The following is a 19,655-nucleotide window of genomic DNA, read 5'->3' as shown; positions in this document are numbered from 1 at the left end:
GGAGAGAGGGATGAGTCTGTCTCTTCATAGGAGGGAGAGAGGGATGAGTGTCTCTTTATAGGATGAAGGGAGAGAGGGATGAGTGAAGGAGAAGAAAGATGTATGGCCACTAATAGATAAATCAGGACAAAGTGAATAATAAAGGACCTGATGACACACACACACAACGTTAAACATGCACTTCAACATGTACACACACAGACGTGTGCACTCATGCACACACACAACGTTAAACATGCACTTCAACATGCACACACACAGACGTGTGCACTCATGCACACACACAGACGTGTGCACTCATGCACACACACAGACGTGTGCACTCATGCACACACACAGAAGTATAAATAGAACTCTACGTCATGCATGACGCTCACCATAACAAAGAGAGATTTCATATGGTCTTTCTCTCTCTATGACAGCCTCGCTACATACCTGTACCTTTCAGTAGCATACTGCTGTCTAGTAAGGCACAGAGGGAACTATGCCATCATTACTGGTTACTGGTTTTCAGGTTCTAATATCAGAGGACTACATTCTACACAGCATGCTTACACACTGGTATTACAGGCTGACTATACAAGTGAATTGTACTTCAAGTTCTCTCAATCTCTCTCATGATCTCCCTCTTAAGTCTCCCACTCCATCTCTCAATCGTTTTATTTCTCCCTCAATCCACCTCTGTATCTCTCACTGTGTGTCACGGCCACATCATCAGTATGAGTAAGCAGCATGAGTCAGATTTATATATGAGTCTATGACTCTATTTGAATAAGACCTTGATATGAGCCTCTCTCACGTTTCCCTGCACGGGTTTTTGAAGCGCTGGTCTAACCCACACACTGAAACAACTCAAAGCCACATAGTTTACACTCCTCTCCTCCTGTGTGTTTTGGGCCCAAAGAAGCTGGCATGTTGGGTTTAGTCGCTGTTTCCAGGGCAGTCTGTAGTCAATGTATAAATTGAATGCTGAATGCCACCGTATCATCTGAAGAACCATCATTTCCATGCATAGAATTCTGATATGCCGGTACTCCTGGTTCTAGTTCTACTCATCTTTACTAGCACAACATTCCAATACTCTGGTTTCAGCCGTTTACACACACATTCCATCAACAATGCTGTGCAAGCAACAAGCAAGCGTAAGAAACCTTCGTCCATACTCACATTTCCTTGCACAGAGTTCCGATGTGCTGGCTTTCTGAGCTGCCTCGCACCTGCGAGAGACTGAGTTCTTCCTGGAATTTGGAATTCTGCTGTTTCAGTGCCTCGAGCTGGAAGATGATCCACGGATGGATGGAAAGATGAAAGGAAGGAAAGAGACAGACAAAAGAGCGAGATTTAGACACGCAGTAAACAGTAAACAGAAAAAGCTGTATCTTCTTCACGCCTCTCTAACAGTCTTAGTCACGGACATTAACACGAAGCCACAGTGCTGCGTTACGCTGCTCCACTGGAACAGCCGCTTCCTCGGTATACAAAGATTAACATTACTCATTATATGAGCTGTCTGCCAAACATAGGTACAGAGACATACTGTGAGTGTGTGAGGGATGGAGTCACTTCTAGCATTAATGTCGATGGAGGAGATGGTTCCTCCATTGTCAGTTAAACCACCACAAGGGAGGAGATGGTTCCTCTATCGTCAGTTAAATCACCATTAGGAATAAGATGGTTCCTCCATCGTCAGCTAAAGCACCATTAGGGAGGAGATGGTTCCTCCATCGTCAGTTAAAATACCAATAGGGAGGAGATGGTTCCTCCATCGTCAGCTAAACCATCATTAGGGAGCAGATGGTTCCTCCATCGTCAGCTAAACCATCATTAGGGAGGAGATGGTTCCTCCATCGTCAGTTAAACCACCATTAGAGACAAGATGGTTCCTCCATCGTCAGTTAAACCACCATTAGAGACAAGATGGTTCCTCCATCGTCAGTTAAACCACCATTAGAGACAAGATGGTTCCTCCATCATCAGTTAAACCACCATTAGGGAGGAGATGGTTCCTCCATAATCAGTTAAATCACCATTAGGGAGCAGATGATTCCTCCATCGTCAGTTAAAACACCATTAGGGAGCAGATGGTTCTTCCATTGTCAGTTAAACCACCATTAGGGAGCAGATGGTTCTTCTATTGTCAGTTAAACCACCATTAGGGAGCAGATGGTTCCTCCATCGTCAGTTAAACCACCATTAGGGAGCAGAAGGTTCCTTCATCGGCAGTTAAACCACCATTAGGGAGGAGATGATTCCTCCATCGTCAGTTAAACCACCATTAGGGAGCAGATGGTTCCTCCATCGTCAGTTAAACCACCATTAGAGACAAGATGGTTCCTCCATCGTCAGTTAAACCACCATTAGAGACAAGATGGTTCCTCCATTGTCAGTTAAACCACCATTAGGGAGGAGATGGTTCCGCCATCGTCAGTTAAATCACCATTAGGGAGGAGATGGTTCCTCCATCGTCAGTTAAACCACCATTAGAGACAAGATGGTTCCTCCATTGTCAGTTAAACCACCATTAGGGAGGAGATGGTTCCTCCATCATCAGTTAAGCCACCATTAGGGAGGAGATGGTTCCGCCATCGTCAGTTAAATCACCATTAGGGAGGAGATGGTTCCTCCATCGTCAGTTAAGCCACCATTAAGGAGGAGATGGTTCCGCCATCGTCAGTTAAATCACCATTAGGGAGCAGATGGTTCTTCCATTGTCAGTTAAACCGCCATTAGGGACAAGATGGTTCCTCCATCGGCAGTTAAACCACCATTAGGGAGCAGATGGTTCCTCCATCGTCAGTTAAACCCCCATTAGGGACAAGATGGTTCCTCCATCGTCAGTTAAACCACCATTAGAGACAAGATGGTTCCTCCATCGTCAGTTAAACCACCATTAGGGAGGAGATGGTTCCTCCATCGTCAGTTAAACCACCATTAGGGAGGAGATGGTTCCTCCATCGTCAGTTAAACCACCATTAGGGAGGAAATGGTTGCTCTGAGGCAAAACCAGCAGGGACCACGCAGAGATAATGATAATGACTAAAAGATAATGTTTGTTCCTAAAGGGACAACAGCACAGGGGGGATCAAACCATTAGCGTTCAAATCATGAGTCAAATTCTAAGTCATTTTAAGGTTTCACTACTACCAAGACGGGGTCCGTAAATTCCATTCAGCCACGTGCTGATGTTTTCTTTAGGATGGTTGGGTTGCCAGAACATAATTAGAAATCATTTGTACACTGCAGATTGACCGCAAGAAGTCCAAACCAATATAGTATTTGACAAAAACAGTATTTTATGTCCAATAACTAAAATTATTATTATTTTTTTTTAATGAAAACTTGGGGGGCCTAAGAAAAGCCCCCACGGCCCGCCTACACACACACATCCAACAAGATACAAACAACCAGACAACATTCTCATCCTCAGTCCCAAAGGCAAAAACAACAATCTCTCTCAATCATCTAAATCAGTAACCTCAAATACTTTCATATTCAAATCATCCTCACTCATCCTCCCTCAATTACCATTCAAGAACAAATCGCCCCCTAATAGAACACAACTGCAGCAGATAAAAACACAGGGTCGAACTAAAAAACAATCAGCTAAAACATCACCATTCCATTTGAATGACGACACACAGATGTACGAAATCTGATGCGAGGAACCAAACAACTGTGTTTACCTGGTAGTGAGAGGAGTAGACGCTGCTTGGATAGCCCTGGTGCATAGCAGCCACATCCATTCCTGAACAGCTCTACCATACAGTGTGGTCCTCTGTCAGAGCTCTCTCTCTCCCCCAGTACTGGTCTGTCTGTCTGTCCCAGTGGCAGGACCGTCCCTCTAAATGTCAATACTGTACTATCCCAGTGTTCTCTCCCAGTGACACACACAATAAAGCAGCCTCCCTATCAATAAACCATCAGCTCCCACCCCCTAACGTGCCCGCCAGAGAGAGAGAGGTAAGAGAAAGAATGTGAAAGTGTGTGTGTGTCGCCTGAGCACATGCTCCCTAGCTGGCTGGCTCACACACACGCTTGCACACGCAACAGAGAGAGGCAGCGCCTTCATTATGTAAGTCCCAACAGGCTCCTCTTCCCACCCTCACGCACGCACGCACACACACACTCACTCTCTTTTGGGCACACACAATATCACTCACTCACACTCATAGAAATGCATAATCTCTCACTCACTCAGTTAGTCACGCAATGCACACAGACACACACACACTCTCACAGACATTTACAATCTCTGCTGGACTCGATGGGTCCTACCTTCACACTTCGTTCACAGTCGGTCAGAAAACCCTTCAATCAATCAGCCTCCCACATCCCAACCAGTTGACTGACTGAAAGACCAACAGTTGTGATCCAGGATAGATAGGTAGATCTATGGATCGCTACATATCTGGCACTATTACAGCTCTATATTATATCTATACAGTGCATTCGTTAAGAATTCAGACCCCTTTACTTTTTCCACATTTTGTTACGTTACAGTCTTATTCTAAAATGGATTAAATAAAAATGTTTCCTCATCAATGTACATACAATACCCCATAATGACGAAGCGAAAACAGATTTTTAGAAATTATTGCAAATGTATTGAAAATAAAAAACAGAAAGTATTCAGACCCTTTGCTACGAGACTCAGAATTGAGCTTAGGTACATCCTTTTTTATTTATGTATTTTAAATGTGATATAATTGTTTATATATATATATACAGTTGAAGTTGGAAGTTTACATACACTTAGGTTGGAGTCATTAAAACTTGTTTGTCAACCACTCCACAAATTTCCTATTAAAACAAGTTGGTTAGGACATCTACTTTGTGCATGACACAAGTCATTTTTCCAACAATTGTTTACAGACTGATTATTTCACTTATAATTCACTGTATCACAATTCCAGTGGGTCAGAAGTTCACATACACTAAGTTGACTGTGCCTTTTAAGCAGCTTGGAAAATTCCAGAAAATGATGTCATGGCTTTAGAAGCTTCTGATAGGCTAATTGTCATCATTTGAGTCAATTGGAGGTGTACCTGTGGATGTATTTCAAGGCCTACCTTCAAACTCAGTGCCTCTTTGCTTGACAGCATGGGAAAATCAAAAGAAATTAGCCAAGACCTCAGAAAAACAATTGTAGACCTCCACAAGTCTGGTTCATCCTTAAGAGCAATTTCCAAACACCTGAAGGTACCACGTTCATCTGTACAAACAATAGTACGCAAGGATAAACACCATGGGACCACACAGCTATCATACCGCTCAGGAAGGAGTCGCGTTCTGTCTCCTAGAGATGAATGTACATTGGTGCGAAAAGTGCAAATCAATCCCAGAACAACAGCAAAGGACCTTGTGAAGATGCTGGAGGAAACAGGTACAAAAGTATCTATATCCACAGTAAAAACAAGTCCTTTATGGACAAGGAAGAAGCCACTGCTCCAAAAACCGCCATAAAAAAAACAGACTACAGTTTGCAACTGCACATAAAGACAAAGATCATACTTTTTGGAGAAATGTCCTCTGGTCTGATGAAACAGAAATAGAACTGTTTGGCCATAATGACCATTGTTATGTTTGGAGGAAAAAGGGGAAGGCTTGCAAGCCGAAGAACACCATCCCAACCGTGAAGCACGGGGGTGGCAGCATCATGTTGTGGGGGTGCTTTGCTGCAGGAGGGACTGGTGCACGTCACAAAACAGATGGCATCATAAGGAAGGACAATTAGGTGGATATTTTTTATTTTTTTATTCCACCTTTATTAAACCAGGTAGGCAAGTTGAGAACAAGTTCTAATTTACAATTGCGACCTGGCCAAGATAAAGCAAAGCAGTTCGACACATACAACAAACAGAGTTACACATGGAGTAAAACAAACATACAGTCAATAATATAGTAGAAAAATAAGTCTATATACAATGTGAGCAAATGAGGTGAGATAAGGGAGGTAAAGGCAAAAAAAGGCCATGGTGATGAAGTAAATACAATATAGCAAGTAAAACACTGGAATGGTAGATTTGCAGTGGAAGAATAGTAGAAATAAAAATAATGGGGTGCAAAGGAGCAAAATAAATAAATAAATACAGTAGGGGAAGAGGGAGTTGTTTGGGCTAAATTATAGATGGGCTATGTACAGGTGCAGTAATCTGTGAGCTGCTCTGACAGCTAGTGCTTAAAGCTAGTGAGGGAGATAAGTGTTTCCAGTTTCAGAGATTTTTGTAGTTCGTTCCAGTTATTGGCAGCAGAGAACTGGAAGGAGAGGCGGCCAAAGGAAGAATTGGTTTTGGGGGTGACCAGAGAGATATACCTGCTGGAGCGCGTGCAACATGTGGGTGCTGCTATGGTAACCAGCGACCTTAGATAAGGGGGGACTTTACCTAGCAGGGTCTTGTAGATGACCTGGAGCCAGTGGGTTTGGCGACGAGTATGAAGCGAGGGCCAGCCAACGAGAGCATACAGGTCGCAATGGTGGGTAGTATATGGGGCTTTGGTGACAAAACAGATGGCACTGTGATAGACTGCATCCAGTTTATTGAGTAGGGTATTGGAGGCTATTTTGTAAATGACGTCGCCGAAGTCGAGGATCGGTACGATGGTCAGTTTTACGAGGGTATGTTTGGCAGCATGAGTGAAGGATGCTTTGTTGCGAAATAGGAAGCCAATTCTAGATTTAACTTTGGATTGGAGATGTTTGATGTGAGTCTGGAAGGAGAGTTTACAGTCTAACCAGACACCAGTCTAACCAGACACATATTCTAAGTCAGAACCGTCCAGAGTAGTGATGCTGGACAGGCGGGCAGGTGCAGGCAGCGATCGGTTGAAGAGCATGCATTTAGTTTTACTTGTATTTAAGAGCAGTTGGAGGCCACAGAAGGAGAGTTGTATGGCATTGAAGCTCGTCTGGAGGTTTGTTAACACAGTGTCCAAAGAAGGGCCAGAAGTATACAGAGTGGTTTCGTCTGCATAGAGGTGGATCAGAGACTCACCAGCAAGAAGAGCGACATCATTGATGTATACAGAGAAGAGAGTCGGCCCAAGAATTGAACCCTGTGGCACCCCCATAGAGACTGCCAGAGGGCCGGACAACAGGCCCTCCGATTTGACACACTGAACTCTATCAGAGAAGTAGTTGGTGAACCAGGCGAGGAAATCATTTGAGAAACCAACGCTACAGTGCCTTGCGAAAGTATTCGGCCCCCTTGAACTTTGCAACCTTTTGCCACATTTCAGGCTTCAAACATAAAGATATAAAACTGTATGTTTTTGTGAAGAATCAACAACAAGTGGGACACAATCATGAAGTGGAACGACATTTATTGGATATTTCAAACTTTTTTAACAAATAAAAAACTGAAATATTGGGCGTGCAAAATTATTCAGCCCCTTTACTTTCAGTGCAGCAAACTCTCTCCAGAAGTTCAGTGAGGATCTCTGAATGATCCAATGTTGACCTAAATGACTAATGATGATAAATACAATCCACCTGTGTGTAATCAAGTCTCCGTATAAATGCACCTGCACTGTGATAGTCTCAGAGGTCCGTTAAAAGCGCAGAGAGCATCATGAAGAACAAGGAACACACCAGGCAGGTCCGAGATACTGTTGTGAAGAAGTTTAAAGCCGGATTTGGATACAAAAAGATTTCCCAAGCTTTAAACATCCCAAGGAGCACTGTGCAAGCGATAATATTGAAATGGAAGGAGTATCAGACCACTGCAAATCTACCAAGACCTGGCCGTCCCTCTAAACTTTCAGCTCATACAAGGAGAAGACTGATCAGAGATGCAGCCAAGAGGCCCATGATCACTCTGGATGAACTGCAGAGATCTACAGCTGAGGTGGGATACTCTGTCCATAGGACAACAATCAGTCGTATATTGCACAAATCTGGCCTTTATGGAAGAGTGGCAAGAAGAAAGCCATTTCTTAAAGATATCCATAAAAAGTGTTGTTTAAAGTTTGCCACAAGCCACCTGGGAGACACACCAAACATGTGGAAGAAGGTGCTCTGGTCAGATGAAACCAAAATTTAACTTTTTGGCAACAATGCAAAACGTTATGTTTGGCGTAAAAGCAACACAGCTGAACACACCATCCCCACTGTCAGAAATGGTGGTGGCAGCATCATGGTTTGGGCCTGCTTTTCTTCAGCAGGGACAGGGAAGATGGTTAAAATTGATGGGAAGATGGATGGAGCCAAATACAGGACCATTCTGGAAGAAAACCTGATGGAGTCTGCAAAAGACCTGAGACTGGGACGGAGATTTGTCTTCCAACAAGACAATGATCCAAAACATAAAGCAAAATCTACAATGGAATGGTTCAAAAATAAACATATCCAGGTGTTAGAATGGCCAAGTCAAAGTACAGACCTGAATCCAATCGAGAATCTGTGGAAAGAACTGAAAACTGCTGTTCACAAATGCTCTCCATCCAACCTCACTGAGCTCGAGCTGTTTTGTAAGGAGGAATGGGAAAAAAATTCAGTCTCTCGATGTGCAAAACTGATAGAGACATACCCCAAGCGACTTACAGCTGTAATCGCAGCAAAAGGTGGCGCTACAAAGTATTAACTTAAGGGGGCTGAATAATTTTGCACGCCCAATTTTTCAGTTTTTGATTTGTTAAAAAAGTTTGAAATATCCAATAAATGTCGTTCCACTTCATGATTGTGTCCCACTTGTTGTTGATTCTTCACAAAAAAATATAGTTTTATATCTTTATGTTTGAAGCCTGAAATGTGGCAAAAGGTCGCAAAGTTCAAGGGGGCCGAATACTTTCGCAAGGCACTGTATCGAGTCTGCCGATGAGGATGTGGTGATTGACAGAGTCGAAAGCCTTGGCCAGGTCAATGAATACGGCTGCACAGTATTGTTTCTTAGCGATGGCGGTTAAGATATCGTTTAGGATCTTGAGCGTGGCTGAGGTGCACCCACGACCAGCTCTGAAACCAGATTGCATAGAAGGTGCGGTGGGATTTGAAATGGTCGGTAATCTGTTTGTTGACTTGGCTTTCGTTAGCTAACAAAACGTGCCATTTGAACACAGGAGTGATGGTTGCTGATAATGGGCCTCTGTATGCCTATGTAGATACTCCATAAAAATTGGCCGTTTCCAGCTACAATAGACATTTACAACATTAACAATGTCTACACTGTATTTCTGATCAATTTGATGTTATTTTAATGGACAAAAAATGTGTTTCTAAGTGACCCCAAACTTCTGAACGGTAGTGTAGGTAGATGACGTAATGACGGCACGAAAAATACACGGCTTTCCTAACCTAGCCCACAATGTCTGCTGACATTGATAATGGAATTCATTGCCTTTGACAATCAACCGTTCTCTGTTGTGGATGATTTTGGCTTTCACCGACTGGTAGAGCACCTCAAGCCCCGGTACACACTACCAAGTATGCGCTATTTTTTAGATGTTGCCCTACCGGAGTTACACGGTATTGTTGAAACGCACATCCATGAGCTACTTGCTATGGGCGTCACTGCTATTAGCTTCACGACTGACATTTGGACCAGCGATGTCAGCCCCATGAGCATGCGGAGTCTGACAGCACAGTGGGTCGACAAGGATTTCGTACTGAGGAAATCCATATTGCATGCTCAAGAATGTGCTGGTTCTCATACGGCTGCTGCCTTTTCAATGGCATTTGAGAACATGTTTGAAACTTGGAAAATCCCTAAGAACAATGTACACGCTGTGCTACGTGATAATGCACGTAACATTACAAACGCTTTGGAAAAATGCGGAGTCGCCAGTTTGCCATGCATGGCACAAACGTTGCAACTGGCTGTGAACGAAGGTGTTTTGGCCCAACGCAGTATATCTGACCCATTGGCAACAGGAAGGAAGATAGTGGGTAATTTTAAACACTCAGCTCACATACAGCCTGCAAGCAATACAGGAGCAGCTTGGAGTGAAAATAAAAAGGCTTAAGCAAGACGTTTCCACCAGATGGAACAGTACTTTTTACATGATGGAGAGCCTGCTGGAACAAAAATGAGTGCTTGGCGTGTACGCAGCTGACTATGAGTTACCTGCAACAATTAGTACAAACCAGTGGACACTCATTGGGGCGGCAGGGTAGCCTAGTGGTTAGAGTGTTGGACTAGGCTGAAAGGTTGCAAGTTCAAATCCCCGAGCTGACAAATCTGTCGTTCTGCCCCTGAACAGACAGTTAACCCACTGTTCCTAGGCTGTCATTGAAAATAAGAATTTGTTCTTAACTGACTTGCCTAGTTAAATAAAGGTAAAATATATTGAAAACATGAACACAACTCCATTTGAACAACTGACTAGAAATAAGCTCATCAACTGCATCTGCAGCAGACATACCCTCTGTCATGGCATTGAAACGCCTGTTCAACAAAACTGTCGACACAGACCGCAGGGTTAAAACTTGCAAAAGTACTCTACTAGAGGCTGTGAACAAACAATTTAGTGGCATTCTCTCTCAGACTCTTTACTATGTCGCCACCATGCTAGGTACAAGAACCACTACTTCAATGCAAACAAGAAACAGGGTTTACGTGAATTGTTACAGCTGGACAAGATGGAAAGGGACACAGTGACAGTGTGCAACGAGGAAGAGGACCCACAACAGAAGTGGCGACAGACAGAGCTGAAACTTCACTGCTTAACATGTATGATGAAATCATGGTTGAGAATGAAACTACTGAAATAAGTGAAAGAAATAGGTTTTGATGATGTTTTACTGGTAATGGGGACATACGTAAATGTTGCATATCGGTGCATCCCTAAAATTTGCTAAAATGCCAAAAAGACTGTTTTTGCTTTGTCATTATGGGGTATTGTGTGTAGATTGATGAGGGGGGAATTATTTAATCAATTTTAGAATAAGGCTGTAATATAACAAAATATGGAAAAAGTCAAGGGGTCTGAATACTTCCCGAATGCACTGTACATGGCTCTGCATAAAGGTAAAGAGAAGGTTGCCTCCCTCCAGTTTTATTAGCAGCATCTCTATTTCGGAGCATACACAGATTTAGACCCCCCCCCAATCAGAAAGTATTCCTCTCAAAGATCAACCAATGCTTTTCAAAGATAAGCAAATCACATAGGTTGCTTCTCAAAGAGGCAAAATAGCGATCGCTGGGTCTGTATGGTATACCATATGGTATACCATGTATGGTATACCATACAGACCAACACTGTTGCTCCATATAACTGACAAGCATATAGTCGATGTCTGATGAAAACCTCTCACCTCCAAAACATAAACTTTTCAGGATTTTTTGTTTTAACATCTTGGTGACAGGGGGGCAGTATTGAGTAGCTTGGATGAATAAGGTGCCCAGAGTAAACTGCCTGCTAATATATGCAAATTATTAGTAGTATTGGATAGAAAACACTCTAAAGTTTCTAAAACTATTTGCATGATGTCTGTGAGTATAACAGCGAGAAAACCTGAGACAAATCCAACCAGGAAGTGGAAAATCTGACATTTGTAGTTTCATTTAAGTGATTGCCTATCCAATATGCTGTGTCTATGGGGCCAGATTGCACTTCCCAAGGCTTCCAGCAGATGTCAACAGTCTTTAGAAAGTTGTTTGAGGCTTCTATTGTGGAAGGGTGTCGAATAAGAGCTGTTTCAACAAGTGGACTAGGCTGAGATCAATCAGTTGTTTACTGCGCGGTCAGGCGGGCGCGCCGTTCCTTCTATTTCCTCTGTAACGAATACGCTATTGTCCGGGTTGGAATATTATTGAAGATTTATTATAAAAAGACCCTAAGGATTGATTGTAAATTGTCGTAGCAGAATCAGAATTAGTTAGGTAACATTGATAAATAACATATTTTATCTACTTTCATAAATATGCTTATGTGGGAAAAGTCACTTGGGGCCCAGAGAGGGGCGAGGTCAGGCTTGTCTTTTATCTGTCTGGTAATATGCAGAATATCAGAAAGGGAGAAGTCAGAATTGAACAGTGTCTTCCAATGTATCTGTTAAACCATGTGAAGGGCTTTACAATGTCTGTGTGTCAGTCACTCCCCTCTGTGAGTTTATCCAGGAGGGGGTGTATTTGAGATGGGGGGGTATCTAGAATGGACAATTGATATATGCCATTGGACGGGGTAATGTTTTGGTCGTGGTCATTTCCTGTATTACTAAGTGAAAGGAGAGTATACAAACCACACACAAGTCAGAGTTATATTTTAAACTTCATCTTTTAATACTATATGAGCTTCACCATAGCCCTGTGACTCTCAGATCAATTCAGTGTCTATAAATTAATTATCTGAGAGTGCTTACAAAATGGAAACTGAGATCTTTTATAGCAAAGATCTACCCCTCTCAACTCACAATGACGAACCACAGATCTTAGGAACTTCACAAAGTGCCTTTTACTTGAAAGAGGAGTATCCCATAGTGCATTCCGACGAAGATCAGCAAAGGTAAGATCAGCGGGTAACTGTATGGCTTGCTTATGTGGCTGACCGCTATTCTCAGATTATTGAATATTGTGCTTTTGCCGTAAAGCTTTTTTAAAATCTGACACAGCGGTTGCATTAAGAACAAGTTTATCTTTTATTCTATGTAAAACATGGATATTTCATCAAAGTTTATGATGAGTATTTATGTTATTTGATGTGGCTCTGCAATTTCTCCGGATGTTTTGGAGGCATTTCTGAACATGGCGCCAATGTAAACTGAGGTTTTTGGATATAAATATGAACTTGATCGAACAAAAAATACATGTATTGTGTAACATTGAGTCCTGGGAGTGTCATCTGATGAAGATCGTCAAAGGTTAGTGATTAATTTTCTGCTTTTTGTGACACCTCTCTTTGGTTGGAAAATGGCTGAATGCTTTCTGTGACTAGTTGCTGACCTAACATAATGATATGTTCTGCTTTCGCCGAAAAGCCTTTTTGAAATCGGACACTGTGGTTGGATTAACCAGAAGTGTATCTTTAAAATGGTGTAAAATACTTGTATGGTTGAGGATTTTTAATGATGAGATTTCTGTTGTTTTGAATTTGGCGCCCTACAATTTCACTGGCTGTTGGCAAGGTGGGACGCTAGCGTCCCGAACGATCCCGGAAAGGTTCAATCACATTTTCCCATTAACAAACGTACAATTATAAAACTTTAGAATCTATTTTGAACACATTTTCTTGGTCACAGAGTCATGAAATGTTCAGAGTACATTGAGGGGAGTTACCGCTTTCAATAAATCAAAAAAAAGAAAGGTTTTCATCAGACAGTGACGATATACAGTAGTCTACACATGAGTGTGTGTACAAGCAATGTAATGTTCTGCTTATCCATGCATGGGGCACACACAGCTGCCGGGGCTCACACTGACATATGCACGATTACATCACAGCCTGCGGGTGAAGAGGAGAGCGAGGGCAGTAAGAGCATCGCAGCACTTAAAATAACGTGTTAGAATAAGAGTGAGTGAGCGTTTGAGAGAGTGAAAGAGAGAGAGAACAAGAAAGAGAGTGTGTGTGTGTGTGTGTGGCTAAGCACCCTTCACTAAAATAAAACCACTGCTCTCCAACAGCCTCTCTATTTAAAGGGATTTTTCTAATCTCATCAGCACCACATCAGATCCCTCTTCAAGATGGACCTCTTTAACGACTCTTTCAGACTCCTTTCAGTATTCCTATTCCTTATATTCAAAAGACTCAGGCATTTTCAAAATGTCTGTGTTATATTTTGCGGCTAAGCCAGTCATGTATTTCGCAGCAGAGCTGAATGATTACACCATTGAGAGCATCCTAACTGGCTGCATCACCCCTCGGTATGGCAACTGCTTGGCATCCGACCGCAAGACGCTACATATGGTAGTGGGTACGGCCCAGTACATCACTGAGTCCGAGCTCCCTGCCATCCAGGACCTCTATACAAGGCAGTGTCAGAGGAAGGCCTTAAAAATGGTCAAAAACTCCAGCCACCCAAGTCGTACACTGACCCTTTCTGCTCTAACTCTTTTGACTCATCAGATATGCTGCTGCTACTGTTTATTATCTATCCTGTTGCCTTGTCACTTTATCCCTACCTATACAGTGCATTAAAAAGTATTCACACCCCTCGACTTTTTCCACATGTTGTTTGTTTGCATCCTGAATGTAAAATGTATAAAAAATTGATTTTTTTGTCACTGACCTACACACAATACCCTCCTAATGTCAAAGTGGAATTATGTTTTTTGAAGAAAAATAATTACAAATGAATAGCTTAAGTGTTATGGCAAGCCTACGTTCAGGAGTAAAATGTGCTTAACAAGTCACATAATAAGTGTGCAATAATAGTGTTTAACATGATATTTGAATGACTACCTCATTCATCTCTGTACCCCACACATACAATTATCTGTAAGGTCCCTCAGTCGAGCAGTGAATTTCAAACACAGAAAAAAACACAAAGACTAGGGAGGTTTTCCAATGCCTCGTAAAGAAGGCCACTACTGGTAGATGAGTAAAACAAATACAACAAACATTGAGTATCCCTTTGAGCATGGTGAAATTACTAATTACACTTTGGATGGTGTATCAATACACCCAGTCACTACAAATACACAGACGACCTTCCTAACTCAGTTGCCGGAGAAGAAGGAAACAGCTCAGGGATTTCACCATTAGGCCAATGGTGAGTTTAAAACAGTTACAGAGTTTAATGGCTGTGATAGGAGAAAACTGAGGATGGATCAACATTATATTTACTCCACAATACTAACCTAACTGACAGAGTGAAAAGAAGGAAGCCTGTACAGAATAGAAAAATGTGGCAAAGCAATTAACTTTTTGTCCTGATAGAGAGTATTATGTTTGGGGCAAATCCAATACAACACATTACTGAGTACCACTCTCCATATTTTCAAGTATAGTGGTGGCTGGATCATGTAATGGTTATGCTTGTAATCGTGAAGGACTGGGGAGTTTTTCAGGATATAAAAAAATTAACTGAATGGAGCGAAGCACAGGCAAAATCCTAGAGGAAAACCTTGTTCAGTCTGCCTTCCAACAGACACTGGGAGAAGAAATCACCTTTCAGCAGGACAATAACCTACAACACAAGGCCAAATCTACACTGGAGTTGTTACCAAGAAGACAGTGAATGTTCCTGAGTGGCCGAGTGACAGTTTTGACTTAAATCTAATTCAAAATCTATGGCAGGACCTGAAAATGGTTGTCTAGCATTGATCAACAACCAATTTGGCAGAGCTTGAAGAATTTTGAAAAGAATAATGGGCAAATGTTGCACAGGTATGGAAAGCTCTTAGAGACTTACACAGAAAGACTCACAGCTGTACTCGCTGCCAAAGGTGCTTCTACAAAGTATTGACTCAGGGGTGTGATGAGAGATTTCTGTATTTCATTTTCAGTAAATTTGCAAAAAAAATCCAAAAACATGTTTTCACTTTGTCATTTATGGGATATTGTGTGTAGATGGGTGAGAACAAACATCTATTTGATACATTTTGAATTCAGGCTGTAATACAACAAAATGTGGAAGTTTGCCAAATACAGGTGTGCTAACCTTGTAGCGTCATACCCAAGAAGACTCGAGGCTGTAATCGCTGCCAAAAGGTGCTTCAACAAAGTACTGAGTAAAGGGTCTGAAAACTTTGGGGTCTTGTGTTGTAGATTGATGAGGAGAAGAAAAAAAACAATTTAATTCATGTTAGAATAAGGCTGTAACGTCACAAAATGTGTAAAAAGTGAAGGGGTCTGAATACTTTCAGAATGCCCAGTATTTACCTCTTTTACCCCGGCACATCGACTCACTAATGATACCCCTACAGATGTAGAATCTTTTAAAATACATTTTTTTACGCCTTTTTCACCCCAATTTCGTGGTATCCAATCAGTAGTTACAGTCTTGTCTCATCGCTGCAACTCCTGTACGGACTCGGGAGGCAAAGGTCGGAGGAGGCGAAATACCGTACACCTGGCGACCGTGTCAGCAAGCACTGCTCCTGGCCCAGCCACAGGAGTCGCTAGTGCGCGATGGGACAAGGACATCCCTGCCGGCCAAACCCTCCTCTAACCCGGACGATGTAACAAACCGGATCAAATTAAGATCCTAAATCTGTAGATAGCCCGCCTTGCAAGGCGGTATGCCCCCTGCCTAAGACTGAGTGAGAGAAATTAGGGAGAGGTACTAATAGTTCATTACTAGATTAGGACAGTAGAACAGAAGGAATGGCTCAGTTCAGATCTAACTGGAAACTACACCCACAGTCACTCACAAAGCAATTCACTCCCCAGATTATGAGTGTGTGTATTGCCCTCTAATCTGTTTCCCTGCGGTCATCAGACTAACCATCTGGAGCACACAGACACAGCTAGCATGGCTGGGTCACTATGTCCAGAGAGAGGAGATTTTATTTGTATTTAACTAGGCAAGTCAGTTAAGAACAAATTCTTATTTACAATGACAGCCTAGGAACAGTGTGTTAACTTCCTTGTTCAGGGGCAGAACAAGATGCATTGACAGAGAGAAAGAGAGAAAGAGTGGATGGATGAAGTGAGAGTTGAGGAGAGGGGTAATAAGATATTTAGAAGGGGGCAATAGGGGGGGGGGGAGAGACAGAGCGAGAGAGAGAGAGAGATGAGAGATATATAGATATATACAGTGGGGCAAAAAAAGTATTTAGTCAGCCACCAATTGTGCAAGTTCTCCCACTTAAAAAGATGAGAGAGGTCTGTAATTTTCATCATAGGTACACTTCAACTATGACAGACAAAATGAGAAAAAAAAAATCAGAAAATCACATTGTAGGATTTTTAATGAATTTCTTTGCAAATTATGGTGGAAAATAAGTATTTGGTCAATAACAAAATGTTATCTCAATACTTTGTTATATACCCTTTGTTGGCAATGACAGAGGTCAAACGTTTTTTCTTTAAGTCTTCACAAGGTTTTCACACACTGTTGCTGGCATTTTGGCCCATTCCTCCATGCAAATCTCCTATAGAGCAGCGATGTTTTGGGGCTGTTGCTGGGCAACACGGACTTTCAACTCCCTCCAAAGATTTTCAATGGGGTTGAGATCTGGAGACTGGCTAGGCCACTCCAGGACCTTGAAATGCTTCTTACGAAGCCACTCCTTCATTGCCCGGGCGGTGTGTTTGGGATCATTGTCACGCTGAAAGACCCAGCCACGTTTCATCTTCAATGCCCTTGCTGATGGAAGGTTTTCACTCAAAATCTCACGATACATGGCCCCATTCATTCTTTCCTTTACACGGATCAGTCGTCCTGGTCCCTTGCAGAAAAACAGTCCCAAAGCATGATGTTTCCACCCCCATGCTTCGCAGTAGGTATGGTGTTCTTTGGATGCAACTCAGCATTCTTTGTCCTCCAAACACGACAAGTTGAGTTTTTACCAAAAACGTATATTTTGGTTCCATCTGACCATATGACATTCTCCCAATCTTCTTCTGGATCATCCAAATGCTCTCTAGCAAACTTCAGACGGACCTGGACATGTACTGGCTTAAGCAGGGGGACACGTCTGTCACTGCAGGATTTGAGTCCCTGGCGGCGTAGTGTGTTACTGATGGTAGGCTTTGTTACTTTGGTCCCAGCTCTCTGCAGGTCATTCACTAGGTCCCCCCGTGTGGTTCTGGGATTTTTGCTCACCGTTCTTGTGATCATTTTGACCCCACGGGGGGAGATCTTGCGTGGAGCCCCAGATCAAGGGAGATTATCAGTGGTCTTGTATGTCTTCCATGTCCTAATAATTGCTCCCACAGTTGATTTCTTCAAACCAAGCTGCTTACCTATTGCAGATTCAGTCTTCCCAGCCTGGTGCAGGTCTACAATTTTGTTTCTGGTGTCCTTTGACAGCTCTTTGGTCTTGGCCATAGTTTGGAGTGTGACTGTTTGAGGTTGTGGACAGGTGTCTTTTATACTGATAACAAGTTAAAACAGGTGCCATTAATACAGGTAACGAGTGGAGGACAGAGGAGCCTCTTAAAGAAGAAGTTACAGGTCTGTGAGAGCTGGTCGGTCGGTCGATAGGTCGATAGATCGATAGATACTGTTTGCTGATGATCTGGTGCTTCTGTCACCAACCAAGGAGGGCCTACAGCAGTACCTAGATATTCTGCCAGACCTGGGCCCTGACAGTAAATCTCAGTAAGACCAAAATAATGGTGTTCCAAAAAAGGTCCAGTCGCCAGGACTACAAATACAAATTATATCTAGACACCAGAGCACACAAAAAACTATACATACCTTGGCCTAAACATCAGCGCCACAGGTAACTTCCACAAAGCTGTGAACGATCTGAGAGACAAGGCAAGAAGGGCATTCTATGCAATCAAAAGGAACATACATTTCAACATACCAATTAGGATCTGGCTAAAAACACTTGAATCAGTTATGGAACCCATTGCCCTTTATGGTTGTGAGGTCTGGGGTCCGCTCACCAACCAAGAATTCACTAAATGGGACAAACACCAAATTGAGACTCTGCATGCAGAATTCTGCAAACATGTCCTCTGTGTACAATGTAGAACACCAAATAGAGCAGAATTTGGCCGATACCCGCTAATTATCAAAATCCAGAAAAGAGCCGTTAAATTCTACAACCACCTAAAAGGAAACGATTCCCAAACCTTTCATAACAAAGCCATCAACTACAGAGAGATGTACCTGGAGAAGAGTCCCCTAAGCAAGCTGGTCCTGGGTCTCTGTTCACAAACACAAACACACCCCACAGAGCCCCAGGACAGCAACACAATTAGACCCAACCAAATCATGAGAAAACAAAAAGATAATTACTTGACAAATTGGAAAGAATTAACAAAAAAACTGAGCAAACTAGAATGCTATTTGGCCCTAAACGGAGAGTACACAGTGGCAGAATAGCTGACCACTGTGACTGACCCAAACTTAAGGAAATCTTTGTACAGACACAGCGAGCATAGCCTTGCTATTGAGAAAGGCCGCCGTAGGCAGACATGGCTCTCAAGAGAAGACAGGCTATGTGCACACTGCCCACAAAATGAGGTGGAAACTGAGCTGCACTTCCTAACCTCCTGCCAAATGTATGACCATATTAGAGAAACATATTTCCCTCAGATTACACAGACACACAAAGAATTCGGAAAAAAACAGATTTTGATAAACTCCCATATCTATTGGGTGAAATACCAGTGTGCCATCACAGCAGCAAGATTTGTGACCTGTTGCCACAAGAAAAGGTCAACCAGTGAAGAACAATCACCATTGTAAATACAACCCATATTTATGCTTATTTATTTTCCCTTTGGTACTTTAATAATTTGTACATCGTTACAACACTGTATATATACATAATATGACATTTGTAATGTCTTTATTCTTTTGAAACTTCGGTATGTGTAATGTTTACTGTTAATTTTTATTGTTTATTTCACTTTGTATATTATCTACCTCACTTGCTTTGGCAATGTTAACATACAGTGCCTTGCGAAAGTATTCGGCCCCCTTGAACTTTGCGACCTTTTGCCACATTTCAGGCTTCAAACATAAAGATATAAAACTGTATTTATTTGTGAAGAATCAACAACAAGTGGGACACAATCATGAAGTGGAACGACATTTATTGGATATTTCAAACTTTTTTAACAAATCAAAAACTGAAAAATTGGGCGTGCAAAATTATTCA

General features: G+C 42.3%; 1 protein-coding gene across 2 annotated transcripts in view; it reads right to left on the bottom strand.

The window, feature by feature from the left end:
• Nucleotides 1-19,655, bottom strand: part of LOC139422821 (CAP-Gly domain-containing linker protein 1-like) — a 60,285-nt gene that overhangs the window by 12,398 nt on the left and 28,232 nt on the right. For both annotated transcript variants that reach the window (XM_071174210.1, XM_071174209.1), the window contains one exon: nucleotides 1,168-1,274. In XM_071174210.1, the coding sequence (XP_071030311.1) occupies nucleotides 1,168-1,274 (107 nt within the window). The remainder of the gene's footprint in view (nucleotides 1-1,167; nucleotides 1,275-19,655) is intronic.

This window comes from Oncorhynchus clarkii, chromosome 12 (genome assembly GCF_045791955.1).
Source record: "Oncorhynchus clarkii lewisi isolate Uvic-CL-2024 chromosome 12, UVic_Ocla_1.0, whole genome shotgun sequence".
NCBI classification, from domain to species: Eukaryota; Metazoa; Chordata; class Actinopteri; order Salmoniformes; family Salmonidae; genus Oncorhynchus; species Oncorhynchus clarkii.
The sequence above is the reverse complement of the archived record's forward strand: the minus strand, read 5'-3'. Positions and strand labels throughout refer to the sequence as shown.